The sequence below is a fragment of the Mesoplodon bidens genome (assembly GCF_964165515.1).
Source record: "Mesoplodon bidens genome assembly, chromosome: 13".
NCBI lineage: Eukaryota > Metazoa > Chordata > Mammalia > Artiodactyla > Ziphiidae > Mesoplodon > Mesoplodon bidens.
The window spans coordinates 1,635,558-1,655,352 of NC_138169.1; the positions used below are offsets into that span (position 1 = coordinate 1,635,558).

General features: G+C 54.8%; 1 protein-coding gene across 2 annotated transcripts; it reads right to left on the reverse strand.

The window, feature by feature from the left end:
• Positions 1-3,356: 3,356 nt before the first annotated feature.
• Positions 3,357-15,829, reverse strand: PUS1 (pseudouridine synthase 1). Of its 2 annotated transcripts, none has more exons than XM_081252279.1 (6): positions 15,730-15,829; positions 14,740-14,971; positions 12,742-12,879; positions 8,697-8,799; positions 5,138-5,829; positions 3,357-3,635 (listed from the first exon to the last, which is right to left on the reverse strand). In XM_081252279.1, the coding sequence occupies exons 2-6, from the start codon at positions 14,959-14,961 to the stop codon at positions 3,588-3,590; spliced, it is 1,203 nt and encodes a 400-aa protein (XP_081108405.1). In that variant the 5' UTR covers positions 14,962-14,971; positions 15,730-15,829; the 3' UTR covers positions 3,357-3,587. The 2 variants fall into 2 exon arrangements, with proteins under 2 accessions (XP_081108405.1, XP_081108404.1); XM_081252278.1 differs by lacking the exon at positions 15,730-15,829 and adding an exon at positions 15,266-15,723.
• Positions 15,830-19,795: the final 3,966 nt, after the last annotated feature.

A 19,795-nucleotide genomic window follows, 5' to 3' on the forward strand; every position in this document is an offset into this window, starting at 1 on the left:
AAGCCCCAAATTTCCTGTAGAAAATGTCTGCCCAACTAAATCTGCAGAGTGGTTTCCGTTTCCAGAAGCAGACTGTAACATTTTCCCTCATAGACCCTCTCAAACTGCAGTTTCAATACACACAGATCAAAACTGCTTAAATGTAAGCTTTAAAAACTGTGAACCGCGGGCTTCCCTGGTGGCGCAGTGGTTGAGAGTCCGCCTGCCGATGCAGGGGACACGGGTTCGTGCCCCAGTCCGGGAAGATCCCACATACCACGGAGCGGCTGGGCCCGTGAGCCATGGCCGCTGAGCCTGCACGTCCGGAGCCTGTGCTCCGCCACGGGAGAGGCCACAACAGTGAGAGGCCCGCGCACCGCAAAAAAAACAAAACAAAACTGTGAACTACTATATTGTATACCTGCAACTTATAGAATATTGTAAACTAACTATACTTCAATTTAAAAAAAAACGTTAAATGATTTTCCCACTGTTTTCTTGGATGGTTGATTCCTGTGCACATCTTACACGCTGGCCAATGTGGGAATCTGCGGGGCAGCCGGGGAAGGCTGGCATGATGGGCCGCCAAGCTCCTCCCTCAGCCAGGACTGGGGCAGGGGAAGGAGGTGCCAGCTCAGGCTCTGCTTGCCCTCCTGCATCGGGGGGATACAGTGCTTTTCTGTTTTTGTTTTGTTTTTTAATTTATTTTATTTATTTATTTTTGGCTGTGTTGGGTCTTTGTTTGAGCAGGGACTACTCTTCCTTGAGGTGTGCGGGCTTCTCATTATGGTGGCTTCTCTTGTTGTGGAGCACGGGCTCTAGAGCACAGGCTCAGTAGCTGTGGCACGCGGGCTGTAGAGCGCAGGCTCAGTAGTTGTGGCGCACAGGCTTAGTTGCTCCACAGCATGTGGGATCTTCCCAGACCAGGGCTCGAACCCATGTCCCCTGCATTGGCAGGCGGAGTCTTAATCGCTGCGCCACCAGGGGAGCCCTGCTTTTCTGTTTAAATCAGCCAGACTCAGTCTCAGTTGCTGACAAGTGAGACCCCGACTATGCAGGCCCCTGACTCTGACTTTCTCCTGAGTGTGCTTCCCCACTCAGGGAAGGGGCACGAGGCCCAAAAGAAGGCCGGCCCCAAGATCAGGTTTGCTCCCTGGCGTTGTGGAGAGTGGGGGAACAGGCATTGTCATATCATACCGGCAGGGATCCCAGGAAACACTTGTACGGTGGACAGGGGCTGTCAGAACTAGGTAGGCATTAGAACCCCGCAAGACCACCGAGTCTGCATCTAGGGATGCTCACACGTGGACAAGGATGTATAGGGACGGTCATTGTGTGCAAAATCAAAGGCTGGACACATGTCCACCAGCAGGCTGAGTAGTCTGGACGGCGTACACTGTGGGCCACCAGCAAGAATGACACAGACTTCTGTGACGGCAAAGACCACCACCGTCTGTGTGAAGACAAGGGTCAGACATGCTCACGTATGCACAGAGATCTCTGGAAGTCACAAGAAAAAAGTAAGAGTAGGGGCCTATGGAGAGACACTGGGAATTAGGGAGGGACGGCAACTTCTGTTTTTTTGTACTCTGTTTTTCCAAGTACATATTTTATTTTATTTTATTTATTTTTTTGGCCGTGCCATGCAGCATGCAGGATCTTAATTCCCCGACCAGGGATCGAACCCATGCCCCCTGCAGTGGAAGTGTGGAGTCCTAACCACTGGACCACCAGGGAATTCCCTCCAAGTACATATTTTAAAATATCACATACCCATGGATCCTCCAAGGTGATTAAAATGAGTCACCCAGGGACTTCCCTGGCGGTCCAGTGGTAAAGAATCTGCCTTCCAATGCAGTGGACGTGGGTTCGATCCCTGGTCGGGGAACTAAGATCCCAGAGGCTGCGGGGCAACTAAGCCCTTGCACCACAACTACTGAGCTCACACGCCTCAACTAGAGAGAGAAAACCCGCGCCCTGCAACTAGAGAGAAGCCAGCGCTCTGCAAGGAAAGGTCCCACATGCCTCAACGAAGATCCCGTGTGCCGCAACTAAGACCCGATGCAGCCAAGAAAATAAATAATTTTTTTTTTTAAAGAAAGGAGTTTGTTCTTTGCTAAAAAACAAAACAAGACTCACTCACTAATTGCCTGGAGTCACACTTGGGAATTGTCTACAATTTGACCCTGAAACCAAGACCATGTAACATTTCATGGGGAGAAGCCCACGATCCCAGCAGTTCTTAGGTTACTTTCTGCCCTGGGAAGTGACTTAAAAAGCCCTATCACAGGTAAAATTAACATGCGTAAAGCCAAGCCCCAATATTTCTCCTTCAAGCCCATCCTGTTCCTAATCACGCCACCTGTTAATGGCCCAGCTAGCTCATCAATTCCTAAAACCCAAAGCCCAAGTCAGCCTCGAACCCTCCCTCCTGTCCCAGCCCCAGGCCACCGGGCAGCGGCAACCACTCGCTAAGGTTTCTCGGACCCGAAGGCACACCTCACTTGGCCTCTCCCCCAGGTCACTGCCAGTCTTCCCGATTCTACTCACCCCACCGGCTCTGTTCTCCGAAAGGGAGTGCTCCCTCGAGGAGATTTGCCCAGCCACGTTGTACACACGTGTGCAACCCACCATACGGCATTTGCACATACATCACACGTGCACACGTACCCATGCAGACACGTCACCGACAATCACATCACAGAAACGTGCACAAACTGCTCACACACCACGTGCACGCGTGCGTCCCACGTGCACACACACCACGCGTCTCCTGCAGCAGACCCCCGCCTGACCCCTCTTCCTTGGTAACAGAGCGTAGCCTCCGCAGGGCGCCACTTAAAAGCATTTCCCTGCCCCCCTTGCAGCTGGAAGTGACCACGTGACACACCTCTGGCCAGCGAGGGGATGAGGCCGCTGGCGGGACGTCCAGGAGGGCTCTCGCTACGGGACAGGCAACGCTGTGCCCCTTCCTTCTGCCCTCCCTCCTCCCTCCCGCCCGGAACACGGACGGCGCCAGGGATGCACGGACCAGGATGAAAGCTGCGTGCCGCAGGGGGCCAGGTGGACACCCAGAAGGAGCCCGTGTCCTCCAGCACTGGGGACTGCTACCCCTGGCCCGACGGCCCCCGTTCTGTTCTGGTCTGCGCCGCTCGCCGGGCCGCCGAGCCCCACCCTGACAGCCTGACAGCCAGTCCTGCCAGGAGCCGCCCGCTGTCCCGCCCGCTCCAGCCTCCGCCCAGGCACGCGCCCCCGCCAGGTCACCCGTTCCCACCGCTCCAGTCTGCTGCTGACACAGCACACGGTGCTCCCTTGCACCTCTCTCGGTGAAAGACCCGTGGAAAAGACTGAGAAAAAGGTAAAAGAAGTGACTAAGCAAGGTTTGTACTTATTTAATAAGAAAATCGCTTCTTTAAAAAAATAGTGTCTTTACATGCTGAGTTGTGTGTAGTCAACGCGTGAGCTGAAAATAGACTCGCAGCAGGTTCTCCCTGTGACGGAAACTCAGTGATGCAGGTCTCAGGATCCTGAGCTGAGGAGGCCGGCGCGGGCCGTCCCGTCGGGGCGAGGCAGGCTGGCAGGTCCCGGCGTGCGTGTCGTGGGCCAGCTCAGTCACTGTCCCCGTCCCCGTCACTGCCTTCCAGGGGGCGGGGGACCTGCAGAGCGAGAGCAGACAGGAAACGGCTGTTGGGGAGCACGCTGCCCGGAGAGGGCTCCCCTGCTCGGGGGCTGCCCAGGGCGAGGCTCAGCCTCACCCCGGCTTCCTCTTCACTGATTCAAGAACCTGTCTTGAACAGGCAAAGCCAAGGGCTGGGGACCAGAGGGGGTCTTCACCGGGCTCCTCCAGCTCCCAGAGGCTCCAATGACCTTGGGGACATAAAACTGATCTACTGCAAAGCTGGTCAAGTGCAAGCCCCTCAGCGCTATATAAAGACGGCAGACGGTCAGAGGCCTCTCTCTGTCTGTGGGAATCAGGCAGAGAGCAAGCCTGGCCCCCAGGTCCCATCTGTACACGTGCTCCGTTTGGCCTCACAGTGCTGGGAAAATTAATAACCACCACCATTTAAAGAGTGGACTATTTCACATACAAGTCTGGAATCCCAGTTTCTCCTGAGAAAAGGTAAGCTCCGACAACGCTCAGGCCCACCCTCCACTGGCTGGCGCTGAGCTGCAGGGGCCCTTCTGGTGGAACGAGAGCCCTGCTGTTTCTCAGTCTCCACCAAGTCCTGTCTCCTCCCCGACGCTGCCTGGAATTCACCATCCGACCCACAACCCCTGCCTTTCTCACGCCTGGCCCACCTTGCTTGCCCCCCTTACCTGTACGCACACGGGTTGGGGAGGAAGGACAGTGTTTTTCTAGATATCTAGGTAATGGGAAGAAATCTCCCAGAGCTCCAGGTGCGAATCTCACCCTTTGACAGCCTGCTGGGACACCGTGAGAGAACATGGCTTTGGGGACCTCCCTCGCCCCAGGGTAAAGAATTGAGAACTAAAGTAAAATGTTAACTTTCAGCTCCAGCACCTCCAATCGTGGACGCTCTCCTTCTGACATACATAAGGTTGGCAGTTAACCCACAGACGGATCACACTCTGAGCCAGGTCCCTGGTCGGTATCGGACAGCAGGGCTCCAGGGGAGCGGAGCCCAAAGCACAGCCTGCGTCCCCTCCCAGACGGAGGAGGGCACCGCGGGCCTGGACGGGAACGCCGCCCAGAGGGCGAGGAGAACGACGCTTGGCCGCTCAGCGTCCCTGGCGCCTGTCAAGCTACCCCATGTTCTGGAGCCAGGTACGTGCCAACTGCCCAGCAGCATCAGCCAGAGGGGGACGTCCTACTGGCACCTCCACCTCACACACGGGAGGACGGCCACCGAGCACGTCCCTCACCCAGCGTCACTGAGCGCAGAGCAGGGGAGCCGGCCACCAGGTCCTATGCCCTGGCCCTGCTCCTCCCACTGTTGTGACCCCGGGGCAGCGACAGGCCTCTTGGTGCCTCAGCTTGCTCATCTACACAATGGGTACAATGACAGGGGGCAGAGTGGGTTTAAGCTTAGCCACGGACAATGACAGATGTGGACAAGTGCTTGGCTGAGCTCCTGGAAGGGCCAGCGCCAGCCCCCGTGGTTCCCCTGACCCCCAGCCCCCGTGGCGCCAGCCCCACCTTGGTGCCCGGGCCAGCGGCCGCGTGGGCAGTGGCGCTGAAGTCATGCACGGGCAGGGTGCTCAGCCACTGGGCCATGGACCTCTCGTGGCGCTCGGTGCTGATGATCGTGGGGTAGATGTGCTGCTCCTTGAAGGCCGTGACCTCAGCCTCCTCCCGTGCCCAGTCCAGCGGCTCGTGCAGCCCGTCGTGGCCGAAGCGCTGGTTGTACTTCTCGAAGTGCACCCGCTCCAGGACCAGGCCGAGCCCTGGCGCCTTGGGCACGTCCACCTTGGCCTCCCCCCAACAGCGCTCCAGCACGCTCTCGGGCGCGTAGCCCTTGACGATGGCCACCACCAGCCCCACCATCTTCCTGATCTGGTGCGTCATGAAGCTCTGGCCCTTGACCTTGATCACCGCAAACTCCATGCCTTCGCGCACGAAGGGCTCCTCGCAGAACATGTCGAGGATGTAGCGCCGGGCGCTGGGCTCGCGGGGCCCCTTCTGCGAGGTGAAGTTGTGGAAGTTGTGGGTGCCCCTGTAGCAGGCCAGGAGCCGGTTCACACGCCCCAGCGTCTCCGCGTGCAGCCGGTACGTCTCGTCCTGCGCGTCGCGGTCCTTGTGGGCAAAGGCGAACGTGGGCAGCATGTAGAAGTAGGTCCTGGCGTCGCACTTGTTCTTGGAGTTGAAGCCGCCCGTGACCCTCTTCAGTCCTGGGGGCAGAGGAGGCCATGAGGACCAACGACACCCGGAGCAGGTCTGAGTGCCGGCACGTCACCTGCCGAACCCGGACGAGCCCGAGGGGGCCCCGGCTCCGTGCGCTAAACCCTCAGCCAAACCCCGAGGTGCGGGACACCCTGCTCGCCTCACGGATCCTGGGGGACCCACGCGGACTAAAGCACCAGCCGGTGACCCCGACCCAGAAGCCTTGGATCAGAAGCCATCCTGCAGGTGAGGCCAGGGACAGCAGTGTGTTCAAACAGCAAAAGAACTGGAAACAACTTAAAAAGTCCAGCAACAGGGAAACGATCAACAGCTCTTAGACATTTGCAGAATGAACCGGAAGCAGCCCCGCAGAGCAGGTGCCCGTCCCCAGGACCGGGGGCCGCACCGCTGGGCGCTCACTGTGCCTGGCCAGGCCTCCCAACAGACTTCTTAACCGTTAAGTGAAAAAAGAAAAGCAAAACGAAGAACTACGTGTGTATTTCTCTTTGGAGAGAAACACAAACATACGGATTATGTCTGTATTTGTATAGAAAATTTCGGAAAGAATCACAACTGTTAGGGGGGGCGGTTTCTGGGAACTGGGGACCACGAAGCGCCTTGTGGCCCTGGGTGCTCCGTGCTCCGCGGCTGTCCTCACGCTAAAGTCAAGACGGGGTCGCGAGGACTCAGCCTCACAAGGAGGCTGACTTAAAGGCCAACTTTGGCTTCATGTTACAAGGACTGATTCGGACACCGCGCCGGGGCTGCCAGTTCAAGGCTGCATCCGCACCGCCCTTCCCGTCTTCTGTCTCTGCTGTCGCGTTTGATTTGGGGTAATCTTATTTTTGTGTTTTGTCTTGCTTTAAGAATCCAATTTCATCGACACAGAGCGTCACAGGTATGCTTTGTGCACCTAATTTCTGTCGTGCGGAACGTAACTGCCAAGAAAAGGCTGAAAGGGGCCGGCAGCCGACCACATGGCTGGGCTGTTAATGAGGGAAACACAGCCTTGCTGTGTTGTGTTATGTAAGCAGTGCTAACGGCTGCGAACTGTGTAGGCTTTGGTGTTATTTTAGCAGAAGTGGGGAACAACCTGTGCGTACATGAGGACATCCCCATGGAATGAATGTCAAGAGGCCTTACACGGGACTTTCAGAGGATTGGCTCCCGGAGAAGGTCTTCAGGAGGGAATTATCCTCACCAGGCAGAGAAAGACCACAGGGTAATAAAAATAAAACCGCGTTATGCCAATAATAAATGCAGAGCCTTCCTTGGCGGTGCAGCGGTTAGGACTCCGTGCTGCCACTGCAGGGGGCGCGGCTTCCATCCCTGGTCGGGGAATGAGACCCCACATGCCGTGCAGTGCAGCAAATAAATACATAAATAAACATTTAAAAAATAAATTTAATAGTGGGCAAAGTAACCAAAAATAACGGTTGTGACTTTGTGTTGAGATCCCTATTTATACTTGGACCAGACGTTCATGGCAGTTTCTTTTTGTAACAGCCCCACACTGGAAACACCCGCAGCGTTCCCCACCAGGCAAGTGGATAAACAACTGGAAACCACGCAGCAATGGAAAGGAACAAACCGGATACACCCGACAGCGTGTGGGAATCTTTAACCAGGCTCCGTGAAAGAAGCCATTCCATACGATCCTATTTACATAAAACTCTAGAAATACGAAGCAATCTATAGTGAAAGAGAGCAGATCAGTGGTGGCCTGGTGAGAAATGGGGTGGGAGGGACGTGGGGAGGGTTCCAATCTTCTGGGGGTGACAGAGAGGGTGACTCTCTCAAGTGGGCTGGTTGCACAGGTGTGCACACATATCACAACTTTTTAATTGTATAATGAACTATGCAGTTTACCGTACACTGGTTATACTTCAACTTTAAAAAGCATTGAAAAGTGTTTTTAATTCTCTGGTTAAAGAAAAACTGACACTGTAGTGTGCGGGCGATAACACAGGCAGACCTGAAATACACGTCACGACAGCAGGAGAGGCGCAAGTACATGGCTGCAGGTGTTAGGTGCGTGCAAGGTGGCCTGGCTTCACGTGAAGGCAGCTGTGGTAACTGGCCCATGGATGCTTTGACCCCGGGGCTGGCAAACAGTGGCCAAAACCATGGCCGTTCCTGTACAACTTCTGAGCTAAGGCTGAAAGGGTGGTTAAAAAAAGAAACAAAGGAGAAGAATATGCAACAGAGACAGTAATCTATGTGGCCACAAAACCTCAGATAGTTTACTACCTGGCCCTCTACAGAAAGACTTTGCCAGCCCTTGCTTTAAGGGCCGGCAAAGCAATCACTAAAAAAAACCATAGCGAGTCATCGCATTAGCTAACCAAGGTGATGATGAAATGCAATGATAAGAAACATCAATTAATCCAAAAGGAGGGAGAAAAAGAAGAGGGAAACAAATGGGACAGAGAGAACAGAAGGCAAGAAGAGCTACCCCCAGCCGCCCCAGTAACCACATTAATTATCAATGGCACATATATGCCACTTAAAAGGCAGAGAGGGTCAGACTGGAAATCCCATTATCAGGCCTGTTACAATAGGGAGTCAGAGCCCCTGTTTTAATTTTATCAAATCTGGACTTTCATATCCAAGCATTTGGTTAAAACAAGGCATATGTAGCACCAAGATGCTGTACCGAGGGCCTTTCCAAGTCTGTCTGGCTGTGTCCCTTTCTGAAGGAGGTGGGAATCCTGAACCCTTTCTTACAGCTGACTCACAACCACTCCTACCAACTGCTAAGCAACCACCCTGTTTATCTTATCTCCGCAACAGAGAAATTCGGTGAAAGAAGAAATTTCGTGTCCCTGTGAGACCGGCCACCACCCAGTGTGCAGCCCAGCGCTGCAAGGCTTACCCAGTATCCGAATGTGAGACGGAAGGTGGCTGTTAATCTTTTCTAAAAGGTCGTCAATCAGCCACACCTTCAGGGACACAACCTGGCCGGCCGCAGACACACCCTGCAAAGGAAGCAGACATGGGAGGGCCAGCTGGGCCTTGCACTTGGAGCACGACACTCTGACACTCTGCAAGCTGGTCTCTTCAGCAGAAGGACCACACTGCGCGCTACATCTTTCCGTGGAGGAATTCTGCTTTTAGAAGTGCCTCTGAAGGGAATAATCAGATACAAGAACAAGGGAGTGAGTGCCACATAACTTATAAAATATTACAGGTGAACTTCACAGCCCAAAAAACATGGGAACAAGTACATGAAATCCTGCAGACAGGAGATAAAGTCCCACCTTGGATGTGACTCTCAAGGACTTAGGAAAAAAGAAAATGCAACTTAGGTGACAGAACTCTGGAGCTGAGCAAGGAAGAGGTCACCATCTAAGTCACAACAGCAGGTATCCTGTGGGGATGGGGTGCTAGTGACACAGGTACAACTGATCAAGCTCTGCACTCAAGAAGAGTACCATCTACCATTTGTATGTTATACCTTTTTTCTAAAAGCAAGTTTTCATGAAAGGCAATATGGCAGTAAGGTCTGGGGGAGGGGAGCGGTGTGATTCGGAAGGTGGACGGGGAGGGCTCCTGGGATGCGGGCAGAGACCCACGTGTTGACCTGAGTGGAGATTATCCAGGCGTTCACCGTAGAATCACCCGTTTCACTTTATACTGACACTGTATGCACCTTTCTGTTTACTACAGTCATACTTTCTAAAAAGATTTTTTTAAACGTAAGCAAAGAAGATAGAGTACTGTGTAACACATGTAACACTCCACTGAAAAATTTCTTTAGTCTGAATCTAGTCATGAGAACAATCAGACAAATAGATTGAGGACATTCGTCAAAATACCTGGCCTGAACTATCCAAAAACATCACGTCAGGAAGGACAGAAAGGAGGTGAGGAGACCATTTTAAAGGAAACTCAAGGGCTCCCCTGGTGGTGCAGTGGTTAAGAATCCGCCTGCCAAGCAGGGGCCATGGGTTCAAGCCCTGGTCCAGGAAGATCCCACATGCCACGGAGCAACTAAGCCCATGCACCACAACTACTGAGCCTGCGCTCTAGAGCCCGTGAGCCACAACTACTGAGCCCATGTGCCACAACTACTGAAGCCCGCATGCCTAGAGCCCGTGCTCCACAACTAGAGAAACCACCGCAATGAGAAGCCCGCACACCGCAATGAAGAGCAGCCCCCGCTCGCCACAACTAAAGAAAGCCCACGTGCAGCAACGAAGACCCAACACAACCAAAAAAATAAATAAATAAAAGAAATAGGAAAAAAAAATTTTAATTAAAAAAAAAAATGAAGGAAACTCAAAAGACATGACAACTGAATGGAACCATCAACCCTGGGTTAGACACAGGAGCAATAAGAAACGGTGTATCAGTGTTAAATTTCCCAAGGGTGATAGCTACACGGAGCAGTTGCCAGGGGACGCCATTGCTCATGCGACATATTTTGGGGTGAAGGGTGATGACGTCTGCAACTTCCTCTCAAATGGTTCCATTCAAAGGCACAAAAACGAAAACAAATATGGCAAAAGTTTAACACTGCCGAGTCTAGGGGAAGACTAAGGGTGTTCACGCATCGTTCCTGGGACTTCCGGGGGTCTGAACGTTTTCCAAATAAAAAGTTGGAGAGATTTTTGTAAAAAAGAAGGAAGACAAAAAACAAACTGGTGAGATGGAACACAGGCCGAATCCACTGTTCCCCAGGCAGACACCCTCCAACACAGAGGCATCTGGCCACGAGTGGCTACCGAGGGCATAAAATGGCTGTCCTGAAATGAGGTCTCAAAGTCTCAGCACACGAAAAGGAATGGAAATACATCTCATTGCTTATCTTTTTATATTGATTACATGTTTTTTTGTTTTTTTAAAATTTTTGGCTGCATTGGGTCTTTGTTGCGGTGCGCGGGCTTCTCATTGCGGTGGCTTCTCCTGTTGCAGAACATGGGCTCTCTAGGCGCGCGGGCTTCAGTAGTTGTGGCACACGGGCCTAGCTGCTCCGCGTCATGCGGGATCCTCCCGGACCAGGGCTCGAACCCATGTCCCCTACACTGGCAGGCGGATTCCTAACCACTGTGCCACCAGGGAAGCCCTGATTACACGTTGAAATGAGAATTTTCTGGATATGCTGGTGGAGAGTGGGTGATGACTAAAGGGTACAGGGAAGTTTTAGGGATGATGAAAATGTTCTAAGCTTTTTTTTTTTTTTTTTTTTTTTTTTGTGGTATGTGGGCCTCTCACTGTTGTGGCCTCTCCCGCTGCGGAGCACAGGCTCCGGACGCGCAGGCTCAACGGCCATGGCTCAAAGGCCCAGCCGCTCCGCGGCACGTGGGATCCTCCCAGACCGGGGCACGAACCCGTGCCCCCCGCATCGGCAGGCGGACTCCCAACCACTGCGCCACCAGGGAAGCCCGAAAATGTTCTAAGCTTGACTGTGGTGATGGCTGCACAACTGTGAGAAAAGACTAGAATCAATGAATGTACCCTTTAAATGGGCAAAATGTGTGGGAGTGAATTACAGCGCCTTGAAACTTTCTTTTTTAATATGCAACAAAAACTAACAAAATATTATCATTTGTTCATCCATGGGGATGTTAGTATCAAAGGTTTTCTAGATTTCCCAAAATGTAAGAAGGAAAACATATTCGAATAAAACCATCTCTAGTAACAGTGAAAACTGAAATAAATGCTAGCCCTGTATTTGGAAATGCTGTCTTCATTAGCTCAGGCAAATGTTTACTTTTCTTCTGCCTTGAAAACAACCAGAGAGCTGTAAGTGGGAAAGTTAAAAAGAAAACAAACACCACGAATAGCCCCGGTACTCTTTACCTGGACCAACTACCATGTGACTGGATCACCCACGAGACTGCCAGGCGCCTGTTTTTGTTCTTAGCTGTCTGTGCGGTAGCTCTGGTTCCGGGGTTCTGGCCTGGGCCTGTGGATCCCAGGGGACGCTGTACCTTTGAAACTCAACGTTATTCAGATTCCCGGGACCCTGACCTGCAAAAAGCTACATGTACCACAGACTCCCAGTGACCTTAGGTGGCCGGAGAGATGATTTCAGGGCCCGGGTCTGAGAGAGCAGGCTCAAAGGTGCACGGGCACTTTGGGTTTTTTATCTCCTGGGGGAGAGCTTTACGTTCTCCGTGGCTGGTTGTCCCACCTGCCTCGGCGACACCCTCCGTTCCTCTGTGGGGAGCCCCTGCTCGCACCAGCCCCACACCTGGGAATATGCCAGGGTGGGACCAGCCAGCGACTGGCCTGGGACGGTGGGAGAGCCAACCAGACAGCAGGACTCAATCTCATGAGCGTGAATGGACAGTGCTGGGTCACGGCCCCCCGAGACTCCTGGGTGTGCAACTCCCGCGGGGCTCCAAAGACGTGGCACTCACACACGCACAACGGAAACTATTTCCCGTTCATCGCTTTTTATATTGATTACACGTTGAAAAGCGACTACCTTGGACACACTAAGTTAAATAAAATTGATAACAAAACCCAGCGTCACCTGTTTCCTTTTTCCCTTTTGGCTGTGGCTCCTAGGAAGTTTAACATCACACGCATGGCAGGCCTCTGCGGCCACACGGTCCTACTTGTGTCGCGAGCCTGAGATGGATGGATCTAAGGCAGATGTCGTGGCCACCGTGCCACCCACAGGAGTGACGGAGGAGAAAGCACAGACGGAGAGGACGCCAGACCTCGTGGCCCTGAGCACCTAGGTCCAGCCACACCTGGGCCAGAAATGCCCCAGTTTCCTGGCCACCCGAGGCAACAACTTTCTTTCCACTGACACTAGTCTGAGCTGTGCATCTGTCATTTGTGACCAAGAGAATCTTGAGAGATAAAGGCGCTGAGATGGAAAGTGGGACGAGGACACACACACACCACAGACCGGCGGCTTCGGTGCCGCTTGCACCTGCAGGGGATGTGGGGACGGCACCTACCTTGTCCGTCCGGGCGCAGCGCTGAAAGGACATCTTCCGCATGTCCTCCCCGTGATTCTCAGGAATACAACCCGACTGGACCAGGGCGGACACCAGGTCATCTTCGATGGTCTTGAATTTCGAGGACCCAACGTTCCTCTGAGGAAAAGAGAGGAAAACTTGTTTTTCACTCAGTCACCACCCCCAGTAGGGGCCCTGGGCCACGGCCGATCCAGGTAGGGGCATGTGCGTTGTGCCCGCACCCGGCAGGTGGGGACCGCACCTGTGGGCATGGAGAGACCCTGCAGCTCGTCCCCCGACCTGTGGGAAGCAGGAGAGCCACCTGTGGGTGCCCACAGTCCTAGAAACTTCCCACCCTGGGCAGCTGACAGCGGGCATCACCTGAGACATCATTTCCCCCTACCTGGTCAGATGTGAGACCAGCACCCTCCTGCTGGAGACCCATCTGTCTGTTGCACCCGGCCAAAGAGGGACTCCCCTCCCTCATCACCCCAGGGTCTCCCTCCCTCACCACAGCAGGGAGCAGGCCCTCCTGCATCACTACAGGGAGGCAGGCCCCCCCTGCTGGAGGAGGAAGCCACCCCAGGGTGCTGCCAGCACCTAGTGGGTGCGGATGAAGTGCAATCACAGTCCAGGGCCTGCAGGACCCTGTGACATCAGTGAGATCACCACCCTGACGTTGTCAAAGAAAATCTTTGCAAAGCAAGGGACACAGGGCGACAAGCACTTCGCCAAGACGCACCACAGGGGGCAGGTTCTTCCCAAAGTCTACCTCACAGTCCCCACCGCAGCTTAAGTCCAATCCCTTTACTCAGCAAGAAGCTACAAATGCTCCTCCCGCGATCGGAATGGATATTAAGAAACGGGGATAACAACCCTTCCCCACATCCCGCTGTGTCCTTCCGTCACCTTGTGAGCTACCGTCACCCTCTACCCCCCATCCATTCCCCTAATGGGGAAACTGAGGCAAACAGAAGATGATGAGACACAGGCAAAATTCTCAAGACAGCGCATAAGGCAACAACACACGTAATCAGTCAGCCTCAAACCAAAAAGCATTTAAACACCCGCAAAGAGCAGCAGAGGTGGTTTATTTGTTCCACTAAGTGAGACCGAAGCACTGTTTCCACCACTGTCACAATCTACCCGTGGTCATCAAAGGTCACCAAATGGGTTTCACGGGTGCAACCCTATACTTAATAAAAAATACTAAAATAGGATACGAAGTATCTCATTACTACTACTATTTACAGCAAAGGTGACCACAGCACCTGGTAAGGTTGGGCACTGTTTCCTTCAACTCCCGCTTCAGTTAGACACTCTACACAGCAGGGAATTCCTCCCTGCGAGTCAAGCTTACAGAAGTTTAAAGAACAAGGCACCAAAGTGTAAGAGCCACAACGCTGGCCACAAGGAACAAGAAGAAGATCTACGTGCGTCTGCTGGGGTACGGGGGCTCTTGTGCCTTTCAGGAAAGGGTCACAGGGCTGGGTTGGGCAGGGAGTTCTCACGTGCCTGCGTACCCACAACTGTCACCTTCACGTGTCTAACGAAGAGTAACAGCTGCCTCTTCTGAGCACCCCTGGCGCTGCCCCAGTTCTAGTGTGCGGTATCGGTCAGCCTAATGGCCCTTCACGCCCTATAGGGTCAGCACTGTGATCAGAAAGATGAGGAAACGACGGACTGAGAGCTCGAGTCACTTGCCGCCTCTGGCCATCGGCAGGCCTGGGCCTTTAACCACCTTGGGAGACTCATGCACATCTCCCCCCCGCCCCCCCCCCAAGCAATGCATGGATGAAACAGGGCTCAAGGCTGCTTCAGTGTGAATCTAAATCTTGCCTGATGGGACCCACACGGTAAAGGAGGTGAAGAATGAGACCCCCGCTTTCTGCCACTTCCCAAGATGGCTCACTGGGTAACTGTCACTCCGAGGTCCCTGCCCCAAGCACATGGGCCTCGAGAGAAGTCAGAGCTGCCCGGGCCCGCGGGCGCCCTCACCTGCATGCCGTGGTAGCCCTTCCCGGAATAGGCCATGAGCAGCACGATCTTCCGCTTGGGCAGCTTCCTGTGCTGCTCCCCGTCCTCGCTGCTCTTGAGCTTTTTCGCCTGCTGCTCTGTTTCCTCCCAGATCCTGGCCGTGCCCTGCCAGCCACGCCGGGCCTTCCTGTCCTGCTCCTGCTTGGTCCCCACGGGCATGGGGGCCTCCCCATTCCCTGCCATGGGGGGCAAACTGAAAAGACACGGTGGCGAGGAGGGGTGGGGTGTGAGCAAAACACAGAAGGAAGCGGCCCAGTGAAAGACTGACGGTGGCAGCATGGTCCAGTAGACACCCTGGGCTGACCACCGAGTCCAGATCCCAGCTGGGCGCTAACTGTAGATCTTGCCCAACCACCAACTTGGCCTCGGTTTCACTGTCCCGGAAATGGAGCAGTGACAGCAGGGCTGGTGCTTGCCGGGCATGCAGTCGGGCTCAGTGGGGGTCAGCGTGCTACCCTGGGGTCACGGACAAGTGCACTGTCATTACCAGAGGAGGCGCGGTCCCAGGCGCGGGGTCCACGGTCCGCAGGCTCTCCTCAGGGCCCAGGCCGCCGCCCGCAGGCTGGGGAGCCCCATGCAGACGCGGGAGGGGCGGGGGGGCACGCGCCCGACCCGTGACCTCCCCCAGTACGCACCCACCGGGCCCTCTAGACCCCTAACCTCCCCGGGGCCCCTACACACCAGCCCGCCCCTCCTTAACTCCGACCACGGCCACGCTCCAGCCCCACCCCTTGTGAACGCTAACCTTCCCGGGACCCTCTCACGCTCCAGCCCCGCCCGCGGATAACCTAAGACGTCCCTGACCCCCAGGCTGACCTCTGACCTCCCCAGTCCCTCCTGCTCCCCCCTCGTCCTCTCGCCTCGCCCAGCCGGCTCTCCCTCGGGAATCGGGGAGACCCCGGCCACCCCCGCCGGGACTAGTGGGGCGCGCCCCGACCCGGCCCCACTCACGGAGCCGCGGACTGAGCCGGAGCCGGACCACGTGGGCGAAGGCGGAAGCGGAGCGCGCGGCCGGACGGCGGCCGGACGTGGACAAAAGTACTTCTGGGGGAGGCGGGCCGAGGCGGCTTGGGGCGGAGCTTGGTGTCAGGGGCGGGACTGAGCGGGGCTTCGGGGCGGGGAGGGCGGGGCCTGGCGCCGGGAGCCCGGTTCCCCGCTGCCAACTCGGGGGTGGTTTGAGGCCGGGGGTGGTTTGAGGCCGATGTGGATGCGCCCTCTTAGGGCGAACAAATCGTCCTAACAACTACGCTTCCAGGCTCTGTTCCGTGTTACAAGTGTTAGCTCATTCAGTCCTTTCGCCCGCCTTAGGGAGCAAGCACCATAAGAGCAAGCACGTTACCGAAGAGGAACCCGAGGGACAGAGAGGCTGAGCCCATGGCCGGAAGCCACACAGCACCAGTCCCGGCATCTGGAATGACAGCCTGTCTTTCAACAGTGTGCAGACCAGCGCCTTCCCACAAACCTCTCGTAAGAAAACACTTGCCATGTGCCGGTGCCAGGTGCTGCTCTAGTGGCTTGATGCCTGTTAGCTTATTCAATCTTCATGAAGCCTTGAGGAAGGTTCTCTTGTCCCCATTTTACAGTTGAGGAAGCTGAGGCACGGAGAGGGGCCCAGATGCCAGGGAGAGACTGGGTCATGCTGGAGCCGCCTGTGTGAGAGCTCCAGGGAGTGAGGACCTCCTGGAAGCTGGTAGAAGACAGATGGGAAACTCGTCCACACATGGGGTTTGGGAGGCGGCACAGATGTCACCACAGCTGGCGGGAGCGAGTGACAGCCCGCAGAAAGTGGAAGGAAGTGCGGCTGGCAGCACGGGACTCAGACCTCCCGGAGATGGCCACTCAGTCAGTAGCTATTTTCTGAGCACCTAGTAGGTTCCCAGCGCCTGCAGAGGCTGGGAATAGACTAGGAGCAGAACCCGTGCCCTCGGGAAGCTTCCACTCTAGGGGGGACAGACAATGACAGACCAACAGCAAGGGAGTGTGTGATCAAGTGTTAAATGCTGTGTGAAAACGACTCAGAAGTACTGACGCGTGCTACGGCTGGGGGTGAACCCTGAAAACACATTCAGTGGAGAAGCCAGGCGCAGAAGGCCACGTCGTGCGTGTATGATTCCATGTACAGCTGACCCTTGAGCAACGCAGGGTTGAATGTGCGGCTCCACCTATACAGAATTTGTTTCACTAAATACAAAGTGCAGGACTACTCAGTCTGCCAGTGGCTGAATCCACGGATGCGTCACCACGGACACGGAGAGCCAGTTGTCAAGTTATATGTGGATTTTCGACTGCGTGGGGGGGGGGGTCTGTGCCCCTAACCACCACGTTGCTCACACGTCACCTGTATATGAAATGTCCAGAAAAAGCGAACCCACAAGCAAGAAAGGGGATCAATGGCTGCTGACAAGGATTCTCTCCTGGACCAAAGTCTACTCAGCCTCCTAGTTGGAAAACTCAGGCCTAGTTGGAAAAGAGCTCAGGCAGGCGGGAGGGCACAGCTCACCTGTGCTAACCAATCCCCAGGACAGCCCACCCCTCTGAGGAAGGGAAGAAAGAGCTGCCCCAGGGTTCCAGGCATGAGGAAAGGTCAAGGTCACGTGTGGTCTGGGGAACTCAGGTGGCTGAGCAGCCTTAGGAAGCATCGGGGCACCTTCACACAGAGCACCTACCATCTCCAGAGCACCCCAAAACACAGCACCCTACCTTCCCCCAGAGAACCCCGTCACACAGCACCTACCATCACAGAGCACCCCTTACCATAGAGACTCCTTTGTCGGGGGACACTCCTTCCCCACCCTCGGCCTCTGCAGCTCTGGAGGCCTGGGCCCGCTCTGGCACATGAGGTGGACACGGGGCCCAGGCTGAACCATCCGTGTGAACGCAAGACCTGGGCAACTGTGACAGCTGGAACTAGAGCCGCAGAGGAAGGCAGTTGAGACTGGATGCTGGGACTTCGGGTTGTGCCCCGGGAAGCAGTCCATCTCCCCCTGCCCGTGTGAACCAGGAAGCTCCCGGTGCTGGAAGAGAAACCCAGGCCGGGTGAGGGCAGTCTCAGGGGCAAGCCCAAGACCCCAGGCTGTGCCACAGGCCAGCAGGTGGAGAGGACGGAAGCTTGGGGCCGTGCTCTGAGGTCCTGTGTCAGCTGAGAGAATGAAAGAAAAAGACCACCGACGGGCCTCCCTGCAAACTGGCCATGGTGGCACCGAGCCGGACCCAGCAGCCCCGATCCCACATCTCTGATCTACGGAGAACAAACTGAGGCCTGTGAGGCTGGGACAGGTGCCCAGGGGGCAGTTGGAAGTGGGGCAGGCACCTGAGCCAGACCTCCTGGCCGAAGGCCCCCTGTGAGCTTGCCAGGAGCGTGCAGGGCAAGGTGAGCTCCGCAGGAAGGGGGGAGCCGGTCCCTCCTGTGTGCCCGCTGCACCCCCAGCCCAGCCAGCCCTCCTGGGCCCTCCTTACTGTCAGGCTCCTACACAGGGATCTTTACAGCAGCTTTACCCATAAATACCAAGACTGGGAAGCAAGTGGATATCCTTCAGTAGGAAAATGGATAAATAAACTCGTACCCCCAGACAGGGGAGTATCATTCAGCATTGGAAAGAAATGAGCCATCAAGCCATGGAAAGACCCGGAAGAAGTCCATCTGAAAAGGCTACACACTGTGTGATTCCAGCATTCTGGAAGAGGCGAAACTATGGAGACAGTAAAGGGAATGAACACAGCACAGAGGATATTCAGGGCAGTGAAACTACTCTGCATGACACTGAAATGGTACAGGTCATCATATGTGTGTCCAAACCCACAGCACAGGCACCAAGAGTGAATCACAATGTAAACATGGACTCTGGGTGATGCTGATGTGTCAGTGTAGGTTTATCAGTTGTAACAGATGAATCTCACCCATGCAAGGTGTTAACAGGAGAAGTAAAGTGGGTGGCAGGGGGAGAGGGAGTATTTGGGGACTCTCTGTACTTTCTGCATAATTTTTCTGTCAACCTAAAACCACCGTAAGAAACGAAGTCTATTAATGTGACAACAAAATGCCACGGTTCTCTTAATCCTCTTTTGGCATTTCTTTGTATAACATACCGGGAGCCCCACAGAGCGGAAGGGGCTGCATCTCCACCAGGCACGGCCCTTCCTGTCTGCAGAGCCGGGAGCACGCACTCCAGGAAGCCAGACTGGAGCAGCCCTGCTGGGACCTGGCCTTTTGAGGCCCCACCTTCCACTTCCTCTATCACTACCCCTCCGCGAACTTTCATTTCACATTGCGGTTAGCCTTTTTGGTAACTTAATGAGATACTTTTAACCTATTAAAACAATACGTGGGGCTTCCCTGGTGGCGCAGTGGTTGAGAATCCACCTGCCAATGCAGGGGACACGGGTTCGAGCCCTGGTCCAGGAAGATCCCACATGCCACGGAGCAACTAAGCCCGTGTGCCACAACTACTGACCCTGCAAGCCTAGAGCCCGTGCTCCACAAGATAAGCCACCGCAATGAGAAGCCCGCGCACCGCAATGAAGAGTAGCCCCTGCTCGCCACAACTAGAGAAAGCCCGCGCACAGCAACGAAGACCCGATGCAGCCAAAAAAATAAAAATAAATAAATAAATTTATAAATAAAATACACTTAGAAACAGATAAATAAAAAACAACACGTAGGGGCTTCCCTGGTGGCGCAGTGGTTGAGAGTCCGCCTGCCGATGCAGGGGACGCGGGTTCGTGCCCCGGTCCGGGAAGATCCCACATGCCGCGGAGCGGCTGGGCCCGTGAGCCATGGCCGCTGAGCCTGCGCGTCCGGAGCCTGTGCTCCGCAACGGGAGAGAGGCCACAACAGTGAGAGGCCCGCGTACAGCAAAAAAAAAAAAACAACACGTAGTCTAAAAAATGGAAACCTTACCACTCAACAAGAGAGAAACCATCCGATTCAAAAACGGGCAAAGGACATGAATGGATATTTCTCCAAAAATGATCTAGAAATTGCTGACAAACACATGAAAAGATACTTGAGGTCACTAAC